The 25,121-nt window shown below is 44.1% G+C and overlaps 1 protein-coding gene across 1 annotated transcript in view; it reads left to right on the top strand.

Moving 5' to 3' along the window:
- Positions 1-25,121, top strand: part of Shc3 (SHC adaptor protein 3) — a 168,116-nt gene that overhangs the window by 89,731 nt on the left and 53,264 nt on the right. Inside the window, exons 5-6 of the mRNA XM_076837083.2 lie at positions 829-882; positions 5,500-5,551. Of these exons, the coding sequence (XP_076693198.2) occupies positions 829-882; positions 5,500-5,551 (106 nt within the window). The remainder of the gene's footprint in view (positions 1-828; positions 883-5,499; positions 5,552-25,121) is intronic.

Below are 25,121 nucleotides of genomic sequence, written 5' to 3'. Positions count from 1 at the left end.
CGAGAGCTCTTTCCCCCACCCCCGGAAATGTACCTCAATGTCATTACATTGTCTTTGGAAAGATAAAAATAGCATGGAAGACTTATGGAGCTTTTTAAATTTAGGGCAGCTTCTAATTTACTTAGTGTCTACTAAATTCCACTGTACGCTGCGGTTTATAAAAGCTAATGGAAATTTCCCATTTTAAAATTAACTTGGAATGTCCTCTCTGGTTTTTATGTTGATAAATTACGAGAGTGCTTTACATGGCACCGACTCTTAATCTTTGTTTCTGGCTTTCTTATTTGTATGTGCACAGTACAAATGGGACAAAGAGAGAGGGACAGGCCCCTCCTCCTCCATCCTGGCTTAGGGGGTCTGTGATGGGGGTCCTGGTGTGGCTTTGGAAACAACCACCATAAATGGCAATATTTTGATGTGCAGGTGAGACTTTTTCCTTCTCAAGGTGTGGTCCTTAAGATCTTGGCCAGCGGGTCGAGGTCTTTGATTAACAGCTGAGTCCCTTTGAAGAAGTCCTTTGGTCCTTGGGGCCTCAGCCACCTCACCTGTCAGATGGAATTCTGATGTTGGCTCTGCATCGCTCCTGGAAGGACTTAAAGAAAGTCGCTGAGGCCAACCAGCCAGACAGCAGCCATCAGCCAGACAGCAGCCATGAATGCTCATGAAAGGTGGTCTACGGCCATGACTTTTACAGTTGCTATTTTCATATGGTTATGAGTTTTCAGGAAAACTTGTCAATTTGGATCATCGGATAACAGAGGGTTGATTTTGCAAGACGTGGGAAAGGGTAATAACGGCACATGTTGTTTCTTGTTTTGGGCCTGACAGATCATAGCGAATCATCACATGCAGTCCATCTCCTTCGCCTCTGGGGGAGATCCGGTAAGTGCCCTTGGACTTGTTTCTCTTGTACTTTTTGGGAATTTCCAAGAAGGGACCCTTACTTAAAGTGTGCCCCCTCTGAACACTATACAAAAATTAATTGTGATGCCATCTACTCCCTCTCAAAATTTGGAAACTCTTCTTGACTATCATTTCTTTGGGGGTAGGTAGCCTATGTCAAGGACCTGCTGTTAATTTTTATTTCATAGCCAAAAGCCCTCAGAAATTCTGGAAGCTTTGACCTTTTTTTAAAAAAATATATATTTTTTAGCTATACCGGGGCACAATATCTTTATTTTGTTTATTTCTTTTTAAGTGGTGCTGCGGATGGAACCCACTGCCTCACACATGCAAGGCAAGCGCTCTGTCACTGAGCCACAACCCCAGCCCAAGCGTTGACCTTTTTAAGAGGTGACAGATCGCACCCCCGCACCACAGTTTTCAGAGTTGCTGGGGTCTTGATCACTCTCTGTCCTGCTTCCCCCGCCCCCCAAGTAGCCCTTGTGATTGGCACACACTACTCCTTATTTTAATGCTAGGAATCCTGTCTGCAGCTAGCCGCAGGAGGGGAATTTTCCTGATGACCTTCCGATTTCTTCTACTTGGATAACCTTGTCATAGAACTGCTGCTGGCATAGTGGAGTCAGGTCAATCAAGAGAGCCATTTCAGCGGCAGATTCCAGATGTTTCTGAAGGACCGTCTAATAGGGACCCAGATCTCAGTAACGAGAGAGCAGTGTTTCTCTGTGTCCAGTGGTGGTGGGCGTCAGGGGCAGGCACGGCTGGGGTTGTGGGCTCCTGCCAAGGACCAGTGCCACTGGTCATGAGCCCTGTTCCTGTCCAGCACCCCCACCTCAGACCCCACGCCCAGGGCACTTGGTGGCAGAAGGGACTGCTCACCCTGCACACGAATCTTTGCCCGAACATCTTTGCTTAATTGACCAAAGATGACCAGAGCACAGTTGAGCGGCGATATCCCATGAGTTCAAATGGTTTGGACGCTTGTTAAAACTTAAAAGTCTTTTTAAAAAAAGTCTACCACAGTGGCTTCCTTTTCTTTTCTCCTCTGCTCTTGCTGTACCTTTGTTTTCTTTCGAATCCTGACGATTTCTCACAATTCATTGTAACAGGAAAGCCTCAGTGACACACCCATGCTACCTTTCTTGGGATCATGCCCATGGACGTTCATGTACCTACCTGTACTGCACTCACATACACGTCTAGACCAAGATCCTTCCCTTTGTCTCTCTCTAAGTAATTTGCTGTGGTTGTCTAAGTGCTTAACCAATGTGATGCTCTGAACCATAATTTCCCTTCCTTCTTTCCTTCCTTGTGCAGGGGATGGAAACAGTTTCCTAAATGTCAAAGGTAACCCAGTTTGAAAAAAAATCAAAAGCTGGATATTATTGAACTGCATCAATAGCTCCTTTCAGGAACTTTTCTTAATTCTTGTCTTAATGATGATATTTTGAGTGGAGATACAAATATCTAAGTCCTGGAAAGCCAAACACATGGGCTTATATAGAATTATTTTATTCTCCAGGATATAAACAGGATGTGGGCCTGTTCTTTTTCTTCAAATATACTCATCATCTTTTCATTTTAATGAATGGAACTATTTATTGACCCTTAAAGTAATCCATAACCTTTTATGTTTGTTGTGTTTTTTTTTTTCTAATACAGAAAATGGCATGATCCCAGAGTACAGGAAGCCTAGTTACTTTCCATTTTATCCAATCCAAATAGCTAGTGCATGAGCTCTCACACCAAATTGAATCATAACCACAATTTTACCACATTACTATTATTGGTAAATGTTTTAAGTAAAACCAAGGATTCTAGGCCCTCGTCCTGTTACTCCTGCTAAATCTATGTGTTGTTTAATGCTTTATGTCTTAGTCTACGCAGTCAGAAAATGGTAGATGGAAACATCAAATGAGACAGACTAGAAAATATTATTAATCCCTCTCCCCCAAATAGGCAACACAATAATTATAGTCTACTATGATCAGCAATGTTAAAATACCACCAAAAGAATTTTAGAGCAATGGTTAGGCTCCGAGGGTCTCGGGAAGGAATAAGTAGAGAAGCAGCAACCCCTTTGTTGGAACTTTTCAAGAACATTGTTTTGAATCCTATTACACTCTACTACTATTCCAGAAAGAGATCAATACCAGAATAGAACAACCATGTCCAGGCTTAGCCACTGACCATCTGAGAGACACAGATCAGTCTTCTTACTGTCCTTCCTCCCCCAACTTTGAGCCAGAGTAGAGTTTCTTAGTTTAGGGTAAGATTCTTTTTTTTTTTTTTTTAACTATTTCCTTGAATATATCATTAGTGCTGACTCAAATTAATTATGTGACCCGAATCAGTACAGAATCCAAGAGGAGATGGCTTATGTTTATACTTTTTATTGAACTCTAAACTCCAATCAAATTTGGAAGTTAAATACGAACAAACACTGTCAAGCCAATGGCATTCAAAGGAACGTGACTTTATTGTGATGGACAAAGTTCACTGGAACTCAGTCTCTGCTCCTGATGGCTGCAAGACTGGCTGTCCTGGTGCAGAAGGTTTTGAATCTAGCATCTCCCTCCTACCGCGGGCATAAGATGGTTTAATTCTTCTACCACTTTCTCCTCTTCAAGGAAAAGCTGCAGTTGTGCATCATTATGTCCAAACGTGACAGAAATCGACTTCCAGTGGGGCAAAGGCATCTACTCTGACTGTTCTCTTCTTTTTCTTTAAAAATCTGGCACCCTTAATGTTGGAAACCCAATCGCAAATCTCAGCCTGAAACTGTATGCTGAAATGGGTGACAGTGGCCACCCCGTGACCTTGGACGTTAGGTTCTTAAGCTTATCATGGAAAGGAAAATAGGAAATCGTGGCCCTTAAACCTGGTGACATCTCAAACACTGGAGAACACACCCTAGGGCTCTGTGGTTCTCGTGTGGTGCTGAGATGCTCTCACGGGCTTCCCAAGGACCCTTCCAACCCTTACTCTCTTGGCGCCAGGAAGAGTCTGACTTCAAGCTGCAATCTCTAGTTTTGCCAGCAGCTTCACATCTTCACCAGATCTTGTTATAGAGGATCTGGTGAAGATCTGATAGGGTGCTGTTGAGAGAGAAGGAGATGTGTCCTCTGCTCATAGACAGTGACAGGGGAAGAGGTCACCAAAGAGAACACTGACAGGTGCTAACATCAGTCGGAACAGATCAAACACCTTGAACCAGTCTCTCTCTCTCTCTCTCTCTCTCTCTCTCTCTCTCTCTCTTTCTTTCTGAGGACTCTTGCTGTGTTGCTCAGGCTGGTCTCAAAGTCGTGATCCTCCTGCCTTAGCCTCCTGAGTAGCTGAATTACCTTGAAGCTCTTTGCAATAATAATGTTTGGTAAATAGCCTCAAACATAGAGTGCCATGATCCAATTGCCCTTTTTTTTTTTTTTTTCTGTTGAAAATACCAACTTTGCAGAGAAGTGTTTTGGCTTTCAAGAATTAAGATAACAATTGGCTCCTTTATTACTTTTTTTAGAAACCAGCAAGCACATGGGTGCTTCAGTGTATTTTTTTTTTTTTCCACTGCGGATTGAATCCAAGGACACTTAACCACCGGGCCACTTCCCTAGCCCTTTTTACTTTTATTTTCAGACAGGGTCTCGCTAAGTTGCTTAGGGCCTTGTTAAGTTGTGGAGGCTGGCTTTGGACTGACGATCCTCTTGCCTCAACCACCTGAGTCAGGTGTGAGCTTCAGCATACTTTTTAAGTCTTATTTTCTCTATTCATTGGTTTTATGAGAAGGAAGGTGAAGAAAGTCTTATTTCACTTGGAAGGGTGAAACTTCTAAATAGAACTTATATTTTTAAAATATCTTAAGGGAATAAAATTATTATTTATGTCCAAGAAGAAAAGAACTCTCTTATCTCAGTCACCCAAGAGGGGATGTTTGTGATCAACCTTTGAACATCCATCCACTTGGGTTTTCTTCCAGACCAGTGCTTCTTAAAGCATGAGCCCCAGCCCAGAGGCAGCTGTAACTTGTTAGGAATTCAGTTTGGGGATCTTACCCCCGGCCTACCGGAGGGGAAATTCCAGGGTGTGGCCCAGCAATCTGTTCTAACAAGACTTGCAGGGGATTCTGACACGGATTCAGATCTGAGGGCCCCAGGTATGGACATTGCTGAGAGTAGTGGTTCTCAACTTAGGTTCACATTAATATTTTTCTAGGGACTTAAAAAAATTCCTGATACTCAAGACTCACATCCAAACCAGTTAAATCAAATTATCTGGGCAATAGGATTCAGTTTTGGAAGCTTCCCAGGAGATCCAATATGCAGAGAAGCGGTGCCTTCTATCCCGGCTGCTCTAGTGTGAACATGGGCCAGCAGCATCAGCACCAGGAGGGTGGCTGGAAATGCAGCCCCCCAGGCCCTGCCTGGTCATACTGAGCCAGAATCTGCATCACAAGAAGCTGCCTTGGTTGGGCTGCTGTGTAGGCCGTGTTTGATTCTTTGTATGCTGGGAAGTGTCTTTATCAGCTTGTGTTGATGTGCTGTATCCCTGTATGTTCTCTCCCCGTGGCGAGTGATGCAGACATCTTGTTTTTTTCTTTAACAGGACACAACAGACTACGTCGCCTATGTAGCTAAGGACCCTGTTAATCGCAGAGGTAAGCCATGCTTGACCCACAACATTGCTCATTTGTGTACAGCCAGGCTTAACACTCGTACCAGATGTTCCTCATTAGCTCAGTTCCCTTTGCCAAAACGAACATGTGTCACATCATATTATGAAGGATAATTGAGATTTGCAAGGGTAGCAGCATCACCTGGCTGAATTAAGAGATGCTGGACGTTGCTAAGCTTAAAACACAATCCTGTATCCTGATGGCTACGGTTCGCTACACCTGACTTAATACATTAGCAGATCCCACCTGTGCTCCGATGGTGTCCTTGGTTACACTTTGAAGACTCTACGCCTGCTGATCCTCCTGCCCAGTGTCAGCTCTCTGTGTATGCCCACTGATGATTCAGCCACCTGAGCTACCTCTAACTGTCCTACCAGCTCACAGCCCAGTGTCCAAGCTCAGGGTGCCTCTCCTTATCCCACTTTAAGCTTCTAGGCTTATACAGGCTGGATGGGGTGGGTGTTCCTTTACAATACCAAGACCCATTGGATGATAAGACACTTGGGGTGGTGGGGCTGACCTATGGTGTGGTACTCTTGACGGCTAGGCAGCTCCTTATGTGTTATGCCACAGCTGCAATCAAAGACTCATCGATGTCCACTCCCACCACTGGTATTTATAACAATATAAACCACTTCCTTCCACTACCAGCTGGTCCCCCCACATCCTCCCAGACCCTACCCCATGTACCAACTGCTGATTTTCCTGCTGGCTTGGCATCCTATTTAAATCCATAACCACACACACATGTATTTTCTCCCATTTTAAATCTCAATATGAATGAGATCTTAGCATTCTGTTTTTCCACCCTCCCTGGAAACTTTTATCTTGAAAATATTTTCAAGACAACCCATATGGGTGGATTGATCCCCAGTGTGGAGACCTGCTCCCTAGGGATTTCCGCAAGCTCCTTCTTTCTTAGGCGTGAGGTTGTATGACTCATGACTCCTCCTAAAGAGGCATTTGCAGAGCAAGGGGCTAAATAGTTAATATGTCAGTGGCTCTTGCAAACAGAACCTAACCTGACTGTAAAAATTCTCCTTTCTGTGTAAGTGTGTGAGGATTATTTTCCACCTGGTCTTTTTCAACCCTGGGTTAATGAGCAGTGAATCAATGGGGGTTGTCTTTCCTTTGAATGGTTTCTTTAGATTGAAGAAGATAAGAAGACTTTACAACCAGTTTTTAGCTATTGTTCTCTCCCAGGCAAGCCTGACCATCCATCATCAAAAACTATCATTTTGGTTGGGTGGCAGATAGGAGGGCTTCTACAGATGAGGTCATACAGGTTCTGATCCAGACATCTTCCTATTGTCTAATTGTCACTTCTGAGCAGAGATGAGGTGATTATGAAAGGTTGAGGATAGAAGAAAAGGGACTTGGGTGGTCTTGATGACCTCAGAATGGTCCCCATGATGGCTTCCTTGCCAACATGATGTTCTGGTCCACCACTTCTCAGCGATGACTGCAGATGGCTAGTATTTGTCTCAGGTGAGCAGGGGCACACCCATCATAGTCAGGACTGTCATCCAGGCCAGTTGAACACAAACCCACTTTGCTAATCTAGAGAGTCCAAGTTAGCTTCCCGTCCATGTCCTTCTATGCTGTGTGGCGTCCCATGGCTTTTCCAGGTGGTATAGCTTCCTACATGGCAGCTCTGGGCTCCGTAAGACCTGAGTGGAACCTTCCAGGGCTCTGAAAGGCAGTTTCATTTCTGCTGTACTTCTGTTCAAAGCAACCACATGTAGCTCAGATTCAAGGAGAGTAGGACCATGCCTGTTGTTACAGTTGGATATGAGGTGTCCCCCCAAATCTCCTGTGCTAATGGAGGAGGGAGTCACAAGTAATGGGTGCATTCATTCAGTTGATGGAGTAGCAATCTGAACGGACTCCTGGGTGGTGATTGCAGGCAGGTGGGGCGTGGCTGGTGGAAGGAGTGCCCTGGGAGTATGCCCTTGGGATTTCTGTCCTGACCCTCTGGATCCTCTTTGTTTCTCTCTCTGCTTTCCGGGTGCCACGAGGCAAGCAGCTTTCCTGCACTGCTCTCTCTGCCACCATATTCTGCCTCACCTAAGGCCAGAGCAATGGATTTGGCCTACAATGGACCGAATCCCAGGAGCCAGGGGAAGGCCTTTTCCCAGCCTCTTCCGTCTTTCCTCCCCTAGGCCAAGGTTGAATTCAGTATGAATGCCTCTCTTCTCGATGTGAAGTTCTGCCTTAGGCTCTCAGGTATCTAAGTCCTCCTGAGACACCTGTAGGTCTGGGTGCTCCAGCAAGCCTTGCTGCACTGTAGTTCCTGGGCCCAAGCCTGCCAGAGTTGTGACACATCGGGGTCTCTGCAAGTCTTCTGTTGAAACCTACAGTGACAGGCTGTTGTCCCTTGCTGCTGTTACTGTTTGTTTCCATGATCATTCCTGTTTATGAATTTTTGCATATCATTTTGGCTTCTCTAGAAGTATTTTGAATTTTTCAATTAGGGCATGATGATTATAAGTAATTATAAGATTTGTTGTGACATATTTGTACAGAGTAATATTTGATGAATTTCATTCCCCAATATCTTTCCTGACCCTCCCTCCTCTCTAACTCTGATTCCTTCCTCTATCCTAACGATCTTTTTTTTTTTTTTCTATTTTCATGAGATCCTGCTTTTCCTTTACTCTCTCTCTCTCACTTCTGCATATGAGAGAAAACATGACCTTCAACTTTTTGAGTCTGGCTTATTTTACTTAACATGATTCTCTTCAGTTCCATCCACTTTTCTGAAAGTGACATAATTTTGTTCTTCTTTATGGCTGAATAGAACTCCATCATGTGTATATACCATGTTGTCTGTATCCATCCATTTGTTGATAGACGCCTAGGCTGGTTATATAACTTGACGATTGTGAATTAGGCTGCTATGGCTTGAATTCTTTTAGATACATGTATAGGAATGGTGTTATGGCTTAGATGTGAGGTGTCCCCAACAACTTGTATGAGACAATGCAAGAATTTTCACAGGTGAAATGATTAGATTATGAGGCAGCGCCTACTCAGTGGATTAACTGGTTGATAACTGTAGTCAGGAAGGATGTGGCTAGAGGAATGAATCACTAGGGTTCATATTTTGTCCCTGGTGAGCAGAGTTCTCTCTGCTTCCTGATTGCCAGAGTTGCTTCCCTCTGCCATATCTTTCTGCCACATATTCTGCCTTCCCTTGGGCCCAGAGCTATAGAGTTGCTAATCATGGACTGAACTTAAATTTTTTTAAAAGAAAATAAACTTGGGCTGGGGATGTGGCTCAAGCGGTAGCGTGCTCGCCTGATATGTGTGGGGTGCTGGGTTCGATCCTCAGCCCCACATAAAAAAATAAAATAAAGATATTGTGTCCACTGAAAACTAAATATAAATATTAAAAAATTCTCTCTCTCTCTCTCTCTCTCTCTCTCTCTCTCTCTCTCTCATAAAAAATAAGAAAATAAACTTTTCTTCCTGTTGTTCTTGTAAGGTATTTTGATCACAGCAATGAATAAGCTGACTGAAACAGAAATTGATATGGATAAGTGGGGTTGTCACTATGACTAACCTGACCATGTTGTTCAGAAGCCTTTGGAGCTGATTTGCAGGGGGTAGGATTTTGAAAAATATACAGATACAAGCCGGAAAAGCTTTACAATGATGTAAGCAGAGATTAAGGAGTGATTCTGAAAGGAGCTCAAAAACCAGGAGGACTATGGACAGTAAAGAGGGGGCTCATGAGGTTTCAGAGAAGGAAGACAGTATTGGAAATTGGACTAGAAGCCATTCTCATTACATTGTCTATGGTTTCCCTTGTCCCAAAACTTTCTGTGAAGCTGAATTTAAAGGTGGTAGACGAATTAACCTGGTGGAGAAAATTTCAAGGCAGCACAGCATTCAGGGGATAATAGCAAAGTTTATTGTGATAATCAAGAGCATAAAGCAAATAATAAAGATTTGAAAAACTTGCAGTTTGACCAGAAAATTGTGAGTAAAAATGGAGCTTAGGAAGCTGTGGTGGTTAAAGAGATTATAACCAATCAAGAGATGCTGAAGTATTTTACTCAGAGATAATAGAAAAGACGGCTTGAGGGCATCTCAGAAATTTGCAAGACCATACCTTTGTGAGGCTTGAAGGTGCAAAGGAAGGGGTGGGGGGAGCACTCTGCTTGTACAGAGAATGTCTAGGAAGTTGTCTCACTGAGCAGACACCCAGGCACGCAAGGGCTACTGCAGCCATGGTCCCAGGAGGCGTGGCCACTGCTCAAGATGGCAGAAGACCTTGACATCAACCACCTGGTGCTGGTTCTGCAGGAATGCAGGATGCTGGAACCAGGTGTCCTGGGCTGGAATCCCAGCGGGCAGCCCCTGAGAGGGCAACTCATGAGAAGGAAGTCGAAGTCGCAGTGGAGACCTCCAAGATGAAGAGATGGCAGTCACATGGAATGAATGCTGAGGAGAGCTGCAGGAGTCAAGTAAAGAGAAGCCAAGAAAGAGGCCACATGGGTGGCAACCAACAAGGCTGTGGGGCAGGTCTACACCAACCCTATGGTGATGATGTTGTCAGGCCATGTTCCGTAGATACTGGAGCTGTAGGAATTGTTGTTCAGTTGAATTTCAATCTTTTTGGACCTATCCCTTCTTTTTGTGCCTATATTTCTCTATTTTGGAACAGAACTAGATACTCTGTGTCCTTATGTGTTGGATATATGTAACTTTCTTTTGATTTTGTACAGGGGCTTACTTTGAGAGTTTGCCTGGAGTCTTGGTGGAGACTTTGAACTTGGGCTTTTGGACAATCATAGAACTGTTAAGACTATGAGGGCTCTTGGAAGTTGACTAAGTGTATTTTTCATCGTGAAATGGGCATGAATTCTGGGGCAGAATGTTATGGTTTAGATAAGAGGTGCTCGTGTGTGAAATGCAAGAGAGCTTAGAGGGCAAATGATTGGGTTATGAAAATCTTCAACCAATCAGGGCTCTGCTCCTCTGATAGGAATCTACCGGGTGGTAACTAGGCAGATAGGGTGTGACTGAAGGGTTACTGGGGGCTTGCCTTGTTGAACTTTGTCCTTGTTGAGCTTAGTTCCCTCTCTGTCTCCTGGTGCCATATCTAGAGCCACTTTCTACCACACCCTTTACCATGATGTTCCACCTCACCCTGGGCCCCAAAGAATGGAGTCAGCCATCTGAGAGCCCCAAAATAAACTTTTCCACCCCTAAAATTGTTCTTATCAGATCTTTTGGTCACAGCAGTGAAAAAGGTGACTAAAATAGTCTGATTTTGGTCACTGTGGTTGAAAGACCTGGAAACAACAACAACAATTTAGGGGAGGGAAAAGTTTATTTTAGATTTCCAAGTTTCAGAGTTTAGTCCATGATTGGTCAACTCCATCACTCTGGGCCTGAAGTGAGGCAGAGTATCATGGTAGAAGGGTATGGCTGAGGGCTGGGAAACAGAGAGAGAATGAGGCACCAGAGAAAAAGGCATGTCCCCTGTGACCTACTTCTTCCTTCCAGACCCTTGCTGCCTACAGGTCTCTCCAAGTACAATATTTCCTTTAAATTATTAATCCATCAAGTGGATTAATCTACTGATTTGGCTATAGATATCATAATCTAATCATTTCACCTCCGCATGAGTTTTCAGGGGACATCTTATACCCGAGATATTTCAGGGGTGTTGCTTTGGAGATGTGACTAGTACATTAGGGAGTTGAGAAAGAACTCTCACTCTGAGATTGTCCTTTGGTTAATCTAGGGACTCTACATCCTGAGTGACTCATTTAGATCACAAGATGATTCACAGTTTCCTCTTCCTTTTTGATTAGTGATTGACTGTACCCCTATTTGCTGAACAAGATCTATGAGATCATGTGAAACACTATCAAACAGGCAAAGGGTTGTCTTTCTTTCTCTCCCCCCCACCCCACACACACTCCACCCCCAAAGCCTCACACATGGTAGGTAAGTGCTGTGCAGCTGAGCCATGTGAGCACAAGAGTAATATCCAAGGGCTGGGGATATTTCTGGATCTTATTCAGAACTTGAAAAACAACAACAACAACTTTGAACTTACCTATGTTTCCATTTTGTTGTTTTTTTTGGGGGGGGGGCACTGGGGATTGAACCCAGGGGTGCTCTTCCGAGTCACATCCCCAGCCCTTTTTATTTTGAGACAGGTTTTCATTAAGTTGCTAAGGGCCTTCTTCAGTTGCTTGGGCTGGCCTCAAACTTGTGATTCTCCTGCCTCAGCCTACAGATTTGCTTGAGTTACAGATGTGTACCATTGTGCTTCACCATTTTTCCATTTTTGTGTGAGAATGAGGCATCAGAACGAGGTGAAAAGACAGAATGGAAGTCTTCAACTTTGACTAAGTTATTAGTATAGCCCTGAATAGATTCACTGTTTTTCAGGAAATTGGAATTCTTCTATTTTTTCCCCTCCATATTTAATTCTAAACTAAGACTTGTAAATATTTAAAATATACAAAATTATTATTTTTTACAGTCCTGGAGGTTAAGCCTGACACTCTACCACTGAGCTATACGCTAGCCCTTTCTAAATTTCACTTTGAGACAGGGTCTTACTAGGTGGCCCACGCTGCCTTGAAACCTGTAGCCTCAGCCTTCCGAGTAGCTGGAATTACAGGTGTGCACCACCACACATAGCTTCAGTCTGTTGATACAGCCAATAATCTTTTGATACAGTCCAAAGTTGACTATAGCCAAACAAATTGGTATACCCATCCCCTTTGTATGTGTGTATAGTGAGAACTTAGTCTACTGCCTTAGAGATTCCAGTTGTGCAATCTGTCGTCATTAACTCTAGTCACTGTACTATACATTAGCTCTAGACTGCTCGTTCTATATAAGGTTACTATTTTTTGTGGACTACAGTTTTTTTTTGCCTTGTTTTGATATTAGGGTGATACTGGCTTCATAGAATGAGTTTGAAAATGTCCCTCTCTATTTCATAGAATAATTTGAGGATCATTGGCATTTTTTTCTTTATCGATCTGGAAGAATTCTGCTGTATACTCTGGTTCTGAGATTTTCTTTGTTGGAAGATTTCTTATTACTGTTTTTAATGTTATTGTTTATTATCAGTGTGTTTAGTTTTTCTATATCCTCTTGGTTCAACTTTTGTATTTCATATGTGTCTAGAAATTTATTCATTTCTTCTAGATTTTCTAATTTATTGGAATGTAAGTTTTCAAAAATAGTTTCTAATGATCCTCTGAATTTATTCATGTCTGTTTTAATATTTCCTTTCACCTCTAATCTATTAATTTGACTCTTCTCCACCCACCCTTCTCTGTTAGTTTGAATAGAAGTTTATCAATCTTGCCCATATTTAAAAAAAAAAAAACAACTCTTTGTTGATCTTTTTCATTATATTCTTATTCTCTATTTCATTAACTTTGGTTTTGGATTATATTTCTTCTCATTTTGGGAATGGTTCATTTTTGTTTTTCTAAGATTGTGAGGTGATTTATTTGGGCATTTTTTATATAGGCATTTATAGATATAAAATTTCCTCTTAAAATTGCTTTTACTGTGTATCAAAGATTTTGGTTTGATTCTAAGAATTATAAATTTTATCTTTATTTATTGACTGACCCTGTCATCATTAAAAAGTTATTGAATCTTCATGTGTTTTTATATAGCTTCTATATTTTTTTTTCTTGCTCTGTTAATTTCTAACTTCATTCTATTATAATGTTATAATATGCAATAAATGTTGTCATCCTTTATGTATTTGTGATGACTTGTTTTGTGGCCCAAGATGGGATTGATCTATTTTGGATAAAGTTCCATGAGCAGCTGAAAAGAAAGTGTAGTCACCTATTGTTGGATGGAATATTCTGTAGATCTTGTGCAGTCCAAATGATCTTCTGTAGCATTTTGCTGATTTTATGTCTGGGTGACCGTTTGGTGAGAGGTGTATTGAAATAACTGTTTCATTGTTCTGGGATCTGTCTGAGCCTTTTTGGTAAACAGCATTTGTTTTATAAATCAGGTGTACCTTATGTGTGGGGCATAAATATTGACCATCATGTCTTCTTGTTGGATTGTTCCCTTTACCAGTGTGTGCTGACCTTCTTTGTCTCTTCTAACTAATTTTGGCATGAAGTCCACTTTGACAGATTGAGTAGCTACTCCTGCTTGCTTTCAGGCTTTATTTGCATGGATCTTCATTTTTCCTCCTTTTACTTTAAGCCTGTGGATGTCTATCGGCAAGATGTATTTCTTGCAGACAACATATAGTTGGGTCTCATTTTTTTTTTAATGAAATCTGACAATTTGTCTTTTAACTGGAGAACTGAAATTATTTACACACAGTGTTATTGTAGAGAGATAATGTATTCTGACCTGTAATTTTTATTTATTTATTTTTATTTTATTTTTTAAAAATTTCTTTGCAGTGTTTGCTTCAGTGCAAATTCTCATTTGCTTATCTATTCTTCTAATGAGATTTATTCTTTCCTGAGCTCTCTTGGTGTGTGGAATTCCTTTAAGTGTGCTGGCTAAGAAGTCACGGATTCCTTTACTTTATGTTTACCTTGGAAGGTTTTTATTTCTTCTTTGATTCTGAAGGATTGCTTTGCTGGATTATAGCAATCTTGGTTGGCAATCTTTTTTCTTTTGGGACTCAAAATACATCAGTCCAAATCCTCCTGGATTTCAGGGTTTCTTCAGAGAAATCTGCTGTTAATCTGAGTGATTTTTCTTAAAATGTGACCTGGCCCTCTCTCTTATATCCTCTGACATTCTTCCTTTTTCTGGATTTTTATCATTGTAATTATAATGTGTCATGTGTCTTCTCTCCTTAGGATTCCAGATGCTTCCATTCAAAGTTTAGGAAACACCCTATTATTTCACTGACTATGACGTCAAGGACAATAGCCTGTGTTTCTGCTGGTTCCTCTCTGAGTGTCATTTGGTCACTTAATGTTGCTCCAGAGTTCTTATATATTCTGGTCCTAGTTTCTGTTTTAGTCAGCTCTGTGTTTCTATGGCCAAAAGACCTGACAAGAACAATTTGGAGGAAGAAAAGTTGATTTTGGCTCATGATTTCAGAGGTTCAGTCCTTGGTCGGCAAACTCGTAGCTCTGAGCCCAAGGCGATGCAGAACACTATGATGGAAAGACGTGGCAGAAGGAAGCAGCCCGAGACAGGACAACCGGAAAACAGAGAGAGGGGAGGTCCACTCTCCAAGGACAACATATAAACTCCTAAGGCACACCCCAGTGACTACCTCCTCCAGCCCCATGTACCTGCTAGTAGTTCCAACCAGTTAATCCATATGGGAGGGTAAATCCAGACCTCTTATAATCTAATCATTTCACTTCTGAAAATTCTTGCCCTGTCTCACACGTGAGCTTTTGAGCTCAGATCTAAACCAGAAAAGTTTTGTTATTTTTGTCTTTAGTGCTCTCTGAAAGTTCCCGAAGGACACCTTGTCCTCAAGCTGAGATTCTGTGTTTTCCTTGATAAAATATTTTAGAAACTTTCAATTGAGTCTTTTATTTGACTTATTGTACCTTTCATTCCCAAGATTTCTTTTTGGTTCTTTTTAGGAATCTCTATTTTCTTAGTGAAAGGCTCTTTCAGATCCTGTTCTTTCCTCCCTTAATTTTTTCCTTAGATCTTTTAAAATTCGTTAATCATTTTAACAACCAATTTTTAAAGTACTTGGAGATTTCATCTGCTTTGATATATGTGAATTCAGTTATTGGGGAGTTACAAACTTTTTGCAGAGTATTTTTTCTGTTTTCTCATGTTTCTTCTTCTATATTGAGGTTTGCCCGTGCCAGAGGATTCACACTGAGCATACCAGGGTGGGAGAATGACTTGTCTGTGCCTAGGGCCACACTGGAGGGCCCATTAGGAGTGCCTGGTGAGACTGCAGGTTTCAAACTGGGGTTTTAAAATGGAGTTGCTTAGGCTCAGGCCTAAGGCCACCCTTACACACATTTAAAGAAACAACATAAAACCAGATCAGTGAATGGGATACCAGCCGGAGGATGAAATCTATCAAGTCAACCCAGAAGACAACAGTGGCTAAACGGAAAAGCTGACCTTAAAGAACCTGAAATGACTCCTTGCACAGGACATGAGATGGAGGGGTCTCTTGCTGGGCCTTCCAGGGGGATCACACCAGACACTGGGAGGCCATGGCAGGCACGAGGGTCTTGACTGGTTGATCTGCGTGTCTCTGGTGCAGAGGTGCCACCCTGGCCTCTCTGCTGAATGTGCAGTTCTTGGCCTCTGGCCCAGGCTTCTGCTCCCAGTGCTGCCCAGTTCCTGGGCACAGAAAAGCTCTTGGGCAGTTTCACAGCCCGGCTTCCAGGCCTCTCCCTGCTGGGAGGGAGATGTTCTGTCCCCACAGTTGCAGGAATCGTGCCCGGCCTTCTCCAGCGGCAGTCGGGGTGGCTCTGAATGTCCTGTGACGAATCCCGCCGCTTGACTGGACAGTGTGAGCTGTGCCAGACGGCAGCTGGTGTGCGTGGGCTGGCGTCCATCTAAACCTCCCTTTTCAAAGGTCCTGCTGTCACCCTGCTCCCTCTGGAGCTCCCAGCCGGTTCCTGCCACAGTCTCACTTAGAATCCAGAGGGAGGCACTGGGAGCCAAGGGTCTGCCCTTCAGCCTGTATTTAATCTCCTTCCTGCCCGGCTGCACACACCTGCCCCACAGGGAAGTCTGCATTTCTGCAAATCTTTAGGATTGTTTGGGGGGAGCCTCCCCGGCCCCACGCAGCAGCCACAGGCCTGGCCCTGAGGGAGTCGATTTCTCTAAGAGACCATTATTCCTGGGCCTCCCTGACTCCTGAGTTGAACTTCCCACTTTCCTCTGTTCCCCGTCTCCTGGAGCCACTGCATAGGACTCTTGTAGCTCAGGGAGCCCCCTGTGTGTGCTGGCTGCCACGGATCCCAGAAGTTTGATTTCGTCTCCATTGCCAATCCCACCACAGGGGCCAGGTTTTGAGAGAAAGGAAACAGAAGTTTTCTTGATTGGTTAGCAAATGAGAACACACAGGAACTCCTGCCCTGGGGCTCTGATTCTAACCACTGGGGGTGGTGTTGGGGAGTCCTAGTTGAGATCCAGGCGGCAGCCTTGAGGGGGCACACCTGCGTCTTAGAGCCTCGGCTCCCGAGTCTGGATTCCCTCCTTCCTGAGGTCAGCGAGCAGGACAGACAACCAGGCCGCGTCCAGGCAGAGTGGGAATCTTGCTGCTTCCGAGGTTAGGGACAGGGAGTGGGAGAAGAGAAGGGGAAAAATGTCAGTTTTAAAATAAGCCACCAATGGCCGAGCAGCAAGGTTTATATTTAAAGCATAAAGCAGATGCCTGTTCTGTGACTTTTCTACCATTTTCCCACCCTCTTCATCTAGAAGTATTTCTAAGGAGCATCCGTCGGTATCTCCCTGGTATCAAGACTCCCCAGTTACTCCAGTTAATCTGGTGGAAGGGGAAAAGGTCTCTCTTCCTAGTCACTGAGTCCCGTGGGTACAACCACCACCAAGATCTCCAGGAGGTCAGGGTCCCCCAGAGGTTGGTGAGGGGGAGTTGAAGGTCAGGACCAATGGGGGGCCCAGGCAGTGACATGCGCAGAGGAGAGATAAAGCTCCCAAGAGATCCGGCTTTGTTGGGTTCTAATGAACCATGTTCTTTTCTAGAATTTATGTTTTAAAGTTTTGTTTAATTTTTAATTGACACATAACTATTATATATATTCATGGGGTGCAGTGGGAGGTTTTGCAGACTCCTATACAATGGGTAATGATTAAATCAGAGTAATTAGCATGTCTGTTTTCGCTGACATTTATCATTTCCTTTTCCTTATGCTGAGGATATTAGAAGTTCTCTCAGTTATTTGAAATATATAGTTTATTGTTCACTGTACTCACCCTATTGGGCAATAGCATGACAGAACTTTTTCCTTCCAACTAACTTTTGTACCTGTTGGCCAATCTTTCCTCGTCTTCTCCTCCGCACCCTTCCCAGCCTGTATGACTAGCATTCTACTCTATTGCTGAGATCCGCTTTTTTAGATTCTACGCATAACTGAGAACAGGCAGAATTATCTTTCTGTGCCTGCTTGTTTCACTTAATATAGTGCCCTCCAGGTTCATCCACATTGCTGCCAATGACAAGATCTACTCTTTTTTTATGGCTGCCTACTTTTCCATCATGTTTTATCGATTACATTTTCTTTATCCACTCATCTGTCAATGGTCTCTTAGGCTGATTCCATTTCTTGGCTGCTGTGAAGTACAGATTTCTCTTCAATGCCTTTATTTCAGTTTCTTGGGGTAAATATCACTTGAGGACTCTCATTCCTTCCCAGTGACTCCCAGGTCCTGCCACCATACATATGTACGTATTAGTCCTAAGTGACCTGTTTGGGTCACAAGCAACTACAAAATGATGCTCCAGTTGGACATACAGTTGTCCACAAGGGGCAAGTGATTCATGCAATTTTTAGTCACAATGGCACCCTGATTAGGCCCCTCTGGTACTCCCTGGAGGGACACGTGAAAAGTCATATCTGAGTCTTAGGTGATGCTGCCTTAGTAGGAGAAAAACTGACATATTCGACCTTAAAAATTCCTGAGACATCCTGTGCTCTTCACCCAAGATTTTCCTAACAGTGGGAGATGCGGAATGGACTCCAGTGAAACCTGCAGATGGGGTACACTGCCACAGGCAGCCGGCTCCCCTGTTCTGGCCTTTAGCAATAGGTGGTCATCTTGTTTTTTTTTCTTTTTCTGTTTTCTTTTCTAATTTTTAAGTACCAGGGATTGAACTCGACCACTGAGCCACCTCCCCAGCCCTATTTTGTATTTTATTTAGAGACAGGGTCTCGCTGAGTTCCTTAGCACCTCACCATTGCTGAGGCTGGCTTTGAGCTCTCAATCCTCCTGTCTCAGCCTCCCAAGCTGCTGGGATTACAGGCCTGCACCACCATGCCCAGCAATAGGTGGTCATTTCAGTGAAAGGGATCTGTTTCTTTTAACCCTGGGAGGCAGTAGGCCCTAAGAGGTGATTTTTTTCAGAAAGGCTTTATTATAATAAGAACCTGTCACCGGGCACCGTGGTGCATACCCCTAACCCCAGCTCCTCCGAGGGCCGAGCAGAAGGATCACAAGTTGGCGGTGCAGGTGAGTAAGCAATACACTGCCTCAAAATAAAATAAGGGCTGTGGGTGCCACTGAGTGGTGGGTACCCGTGGGTTTAACCCCCAACACTGCAAACAAAAGGAAAAGCCCCATTGGTGGAAAAAACTGTGGTTCTGCCTCTAACTATTCTTTTCCCTAGAAACAGAGCCTCATCTGAGTAACGGGTGCATGCAATGACTTGCTCTCTTATTTCGTTCTTCAGTTTGCCCCGAAGGTTAAATGTCTTTCCTAGGGACAGTGTGGCCGAGGGTCCATCCCCCCAACCACCGGTGCTGAGACCGTCTCCCACGCGGGGCTCCCAGACCCCCAGTCTCACCCCTGCGCTCAGTTCCCAAGTCCACCTTTCCACCCAGGAAGCTGGGCTCACGCACGGCCGGCCTGCTCCTTGTGCCACTCAGGAGTCTGACCCAGGCCCTCCCACTCAGGAATTGCAGACCCAGCCTGGCGACACCTCCTGAGGGTTCCTGACCCACCCCCACCCCTGCTGCCACTTGGTCTTTCTTTTCCCCTGTGGTTCTGGGTCCCCCCACCCCAACTTTCTTGCAGCATCCTTTGAAAGTCAGAGTGCCTGAGCCCTGTGTGACCCGGCCAGCTCTGGGGACCTCCTGCCCGCGCCAGCCTCAGGCCAAGCCAGGGCGTGAACACCCTCAGACACTGATAAAGGTGTTTTGTTGTCCCAAACACAGAGAGCCCTGGCCCAGCACTCCCAAGACTCTCCCGTAAACCCCGGGCCTCACCACCCCCGCCCCCACCCCCCAGCTGCGGACAGACCCAAGCCCAACATTCCTGTTTCTCATTGCTGTAACCAGAGGGACCAGAGACGAGGAGGCATTTAATCGGGGCTCATGGTTTCAAAGGCCTCAGTCCACAGAAGGCTGCCTCCATAGCTCTGGGCCTCCATACTCGGCCTCCATAGCAGCAGGACATGGCCACCAGGAAACAGAGAGAAAGAGAGAGACGGGGATCTGCTCACCAGGGACAACATATGAACCCTGAAGGCATACCCCCCCAGTGACCCACCTCCTCCAGCCACACCCTACCTGCCCACGTTACCTCCCAGGTAATCCAGGTCAGGGGACTGACACACTGATCAGGTGCCACCTGTCACAATCGAGTCATTTCCCCTCTGTTCTTTTCCTTGTCACATATGAGCTTTGGGGGGACATGTCGAATGGCCATCTTAACAATCCCTGTTCTCCGGTGACCTCGGTAAGAACAACCCAAGGCCCTTGGGGGTTCCCCTGATAATTGCCCTGTACCGATCCCCGGGTAGTTGAAGCTCCTATCATTGGAATACCAAGTGGACCCTCTGGTGATGGTTTGGGGTACTCCCTCGTGGGTGTATCCAAGTTTTCAGCTGTGGGTTCAGTGGGGAAAAAAATGCCCAGAAACCCCCCCCCAAAAAAAAATCCCCACCTGCTTGTCTTATTAGCAATGATCTCTTCCTGGCTCCCCACTTCTCTGCCTTGTCTGCTCCTGCCACCTGTCAACGAGACATCAGCCTTCCTAATTCATCCTGCTGACTCTGACCTCATCTCCCACCACCTCCCCTCCCACCACGGCCGCTGCACCAACTGTGGGATCATCCTTGGACATGACTGGCAGGCTGCTGCCCCAGGGCCTTTGTACTTATTAGACGCAGTACCTAGGATCTTCCCATGCTTCCTTCCTGGCTTCCTTCCTATGTCCTCTCCAATGTCACCTCTTCTGATCATCTTGTGCATTTACCTGATACCAGAATCCCCCTTTATTTTACCTTTTCTCCATGGTTGTATTAGTTCCTTGTGGGTACTGTAGCAAATGACTACAGAGTAGGTGGCATCAAACAAAAAAAATTTATTCTCTCAACCTTCTGGAGGCCAGGAGTTTGACATCAGGAGTCAGCAGGCCCTCATTTTCTCCAAAGGCCCTAGTGGAGGCTTTCTTGACCCTTGCAGTTTTGGATGGCTCCCAACATTCCTTGGCTTGTGGCCACATTGCTCTAACCTCTGCCTCCATTTTTACCTCATCCCTTCCTAATCTGTGTCCATGTCTTCTCTTCTTTTGTCTCTTATAAGACACATGATCTTTTTTTTCTTCTTTTAATTTTTTAAAAATTGTTCTAATGACTTACACATGACAGCAGAGTGCACGCGGACACATTGTACACAAATGGAGCACTACTTCTCCTTCCTCTGGCTGAACATGGTGCAGAGTCACACTGGTTGTGCAATTATACATGTATACAGAGTAACAATGTCCATCTCATTCCACCATCCTTCCCCCCACACACATATCCCCTCCCCTCCCCTCACTCCCCTCTGCCCAATCCAAAGTTCCTCCATTCTTCCCTACTGCCCCTGTCCCCCATTATGGATTCACATCCACTTATCAGAGAAAACATTTGGCCTTTGATTTTCTGGGTTTGGTTTATTTCACTTAACATGATATTCTCCAGCTCCATCCATTTACCTGAAAATACCATAATTTCATTCTTCTTTAAGGCCACATAATATGCCATTGTGTATACATACCACATTTTCTTTATCCGGTCATCTGCTGAAGGATGCCTAGGTCAGCCCCATAGCTTAGCTATTGTGAATTGAGCTGCTATAAGCATTGATGTGGCTGCATTCCTGTAGTATGCTGATTTAAAGTCCTTTGGGTATAAACAGAGGTGTAGGATAACTGGGTCAAATGGTGGTTCCATTCCCAGTTTTATGAGGAATCTCCATACTGCTTTCCAGAGTCGTTGCACCAATTTGCAGTCCCACCAGCAGTGTATGTGTGTGCCTTTTCCCCCACATCCTCGCCAACACTTATTGTTGCCTGTATTCTTGATAATTGCCATTCTGACTGGAGTGAGATGAAATCTTAGAGTAGTTTTGCTCTGCATTTCTCTAATTGCTAGTGATGCTGAACATTTTTTTCATATATTTGTTGATCAAATGTATTTCTTAAGACATATAATCTTAATTAGAACAGGAACTCTGTTATTTCTTGCTCCATCCCCAGATCCTAGGGCAGGATCTAGAGCATGCTAGATGCTTGGTAAATGTCTATTGAATGACATCTTCAGTAACTATTTTGGACACCCCATTTTGTGCTCCAATGCAAGAATTTTCCCAGAATATGCAGACCTCTAAGGCTGAATCACCATGTCTTTGTTCATCCTCAGCTTTTCTGAAACTATTATCCCACAAGTGACAGCGAAGGGCTCCTTTGGTTTAACAATTGACACTTTCAGACTTTTAAACTCCTGCCAGCCTGATGGGCGTAGATGCTATCTCCTTGTAGTTTCAATCTGGTCCTCTGGTGCTAGGACTCATGTTGAGTGACTACTAACATGCTGGCTTAATTTTTAAATTTCTCACCTATCTTGGATCAAAAGCTTTGAACAATGAGCAGCATATGAATGCATAAAATGAACAGACTATGGCTGGCTGATAAACCTGCTGGAGTTTGAGGACTCTCCTTTGCTCTGGAGAGAATCCACTGGACTTTGATGCTCTGTGTAAGTGGGGAGCCATCAGCCCAATGAAAGGAAGAGATAGATAGTCACTACTGTTTAGCTTTTCATTGCTGGGACCCAAAGTCCTGACAAAAGCAGCTTAGAGGAGGAAAGTTTATTTTGGCTCATGGATCCAGAGGTTTAGTCCATGGTTGGCTGAATCCATTGTTCTGGTCCAAGGTGAGGCAGAGCATCATGAGAGGAGGAAAGCATCTCAGGGCAGGGCACGCAGGAAGCAGAGAGAGATGGAGGGCCTCTGAACCAAGTGCCCTTACAGACACTGCTGCCCCCCCCCCCCCCCCCCGGTCGGGCTGAAGAACTCGAATTAAGTGGCTTCAGGAAATGGACTCAAACCTCACATTAACTAGGTTGAAAACATTTTTGTTGTGACTTTTTAAATCAGTGGATAACACTGTGTGATTCTATCCTGTTGTACCCTGACACTGAAGTCCGCTAGGCCTTCTGTATCCATGGACTCCACATCTTCAGATTTGCAGATGGAAAATATTTAGAATAACAATACAATAGTAAAAATAGTACACATAAAAATAGGATATGACAACTATTTGCATAGCATTTACATTGTATTAGCTACTTTAAGTCATCTCAAAGTGATTTCGAGCATCGGGAGAATGTGTGTAGGTTGTGTGCAAATATATGCCATTTTATATGGGGGAATTGACAACCTCAGATTTTAGTATCCTCAGGAGATCCTGGAATCAATTCCCTACATAGTCAAAGGGAAGACTATAGATATTTATTATGGAATGGTTAAATCTAGCTAATTAACCAATGCATTACCCTCGCATAGTTTTATTTTTTTGATAGCAACCATTTTCTTTTTTACATTTTCAATAGCACACTATTTTGTTATTAACTATAGTCATCTTGCTGTACAATTGGTCTCTGGAAATTTATTCTCCTTTCTCACTGTAATTATATATCCTTTATCCAACATCTCTTCATCCCTCCTCTACCCGAACACCCTCTTGTGATATCTACCGTTCTACTCTCTGCTCCCATGAGATCAATTGTTTAATTTTTTTTAAGAGAGAGAGAGAAGAGAGAGAGAGAGAGAGGATTTTTTTTTAATATTTATTTTTTAGTTTTCGGTGGACACAACATCTTTTTTATTTTATGTGGTGCTGAGGATCGAACCCAGCGCCCCGCGCATGCCAGGCGAGCGCGTTACCGCTAGAGCCACATCCCCAGCCCAAGAGATCAACTGTTTAAAAATTAAGTCTATAGATTTCATGCCATCCTTATCAAAATACCAATGAAATTTACAGAAGTAAAAAAGAGCAATCCTAAAATTTGTATGGAATCACAAAAGACCCTGAATAACCAAAGCAATCTTAAGCAAAAGGAACAAAGCAGCCCACTACCTGACTTCAAATTATGCTGCACAGTTGCACTAAGAAAGCAGAGTTTGAGCACCAAACAGACACACAGACTCATGGGACAGAGTAGCAATCCCAGAAATAAATCCATGCATTCACAGCTAGTGGATTATCCATAAAGGTACCCAAAACACATGCTGGGGAAAAAGGATAGCCTATTCAAAAGCTGTCATTGGAAAATCTGGGTATCCACATGCAGAAGAATACAACTAGAGGCTGCCTCTCTCAACTAAAATGGCTTAAAGACATAATTGTAAGACCCCAAACTATGAAACTTTTAGAAGAAAATAGGGGAAATGTTTCATGACATTGGTCTGGGCAAGGATATTTTGGGGTCAGAACTCAAAAGCATAGTTAACAAAAATAAGATCTGGCAAATGGGATTATATCAAACTATTAACTAATTTTTTTAACTGAACTAAACTTCTCAGAGAGAAACCATAAGCCAAAGGTTATAATGACAATAAGAACCTAGGCAAACAGGAAAGAAATAGCAAAGCTGGTAAGATTGACTGTCAGTTTGGACACTTTGTGGGTGTCATTTCAAAGTAAAAACAATAATCAGAAAAGATAAGAAATCAACTCCTCCAAATTAATAATTGTTTTAAAAAGTATCTCCAAGATGGAAAGATAAATCTTCTAACCATTGACATTCACAGAAGTAAAAAAAGAGACTCATGTTGGCCAGTGAGCTCCACCAGTAAGAAAGTGACACTCCTGCTGGCTGGCATGGCCATCAAAAGGACCAGTTCCCCAGAAGTGACCGAGGGGACCATGCTTCCAACTTGCCGGTCCTCTGACCCATGTTTCTCCCTTCTCCATCACTTCACCTCTTCCTTCTGGGCACATTGCTCCGGGTGTCTCTCATCCTCCTCCTTGCTTGGGAACGGTGCCTGTGGCCGCCATGTCCTCAGGGACACGTGAAGCCCAACACTGCTGCCCAGGTCTGATGGCCACCTTTTGGGGGGACTCATCTTTTGATGTTCATGCCACATCCTCCTGGATGTGGCTTCTGGCTAAAGACCGGCAAAGCTCTCAGAGAAGATACCAGGCTCCCAAGATGACACCCGGGGTTCGTTTGGGGTGTGGAGTGAGCTTCTGGGACACATAGAGGCCACTTTACAAAAGGAATCCTCAGACCAAGCAGCGGATGATGTTGTTTTCTCCATTCATCGGGGGCTGTGCCAGGTCCCAGGACCGAGTCCTGATTTAATTCCTGTGAATAGTGAGAGTGACAGTGAGCTCAAGTGCCGGCTCGCTATCTGTAGGCTGTGCCACCCTCTGTCACTTAGACTGGCAGGGCCTGGTCCTCACCCTGCTAGGGCACTTGCACCTAGGCCCTTGCACTGCTGCAAGCTGCCTGGCCTACGTGACAGCACACCCTTTATAGCCTTCTGTTTTCAGGTGTGTAGGAGTTTAGTGGAGGTGAGATGTGAGTGAACGGCCCTGCACAAGCCTCATCCTCTCTTCTCCATTTTAA

The sequence above is a fragment of the Callospermophilus lateralis genome, chromosome 17, assembly GCF_048772815.1.
Source record: "Callospermophilus lateralis isolate mCalLat2 chromosome 17, mCalLat2.hap1, whole genome shotgun sequence".
NCBI classification, from domain to species: Eukaryota; Metazoa; Chordata; class Mammalia; order Rodentia; family Sciuridae; genus Callospermophilus; species Callospermophilus lateralis.
This window is presented reverse-complemented; position numbering and strand designations above follow the sequence as displayed.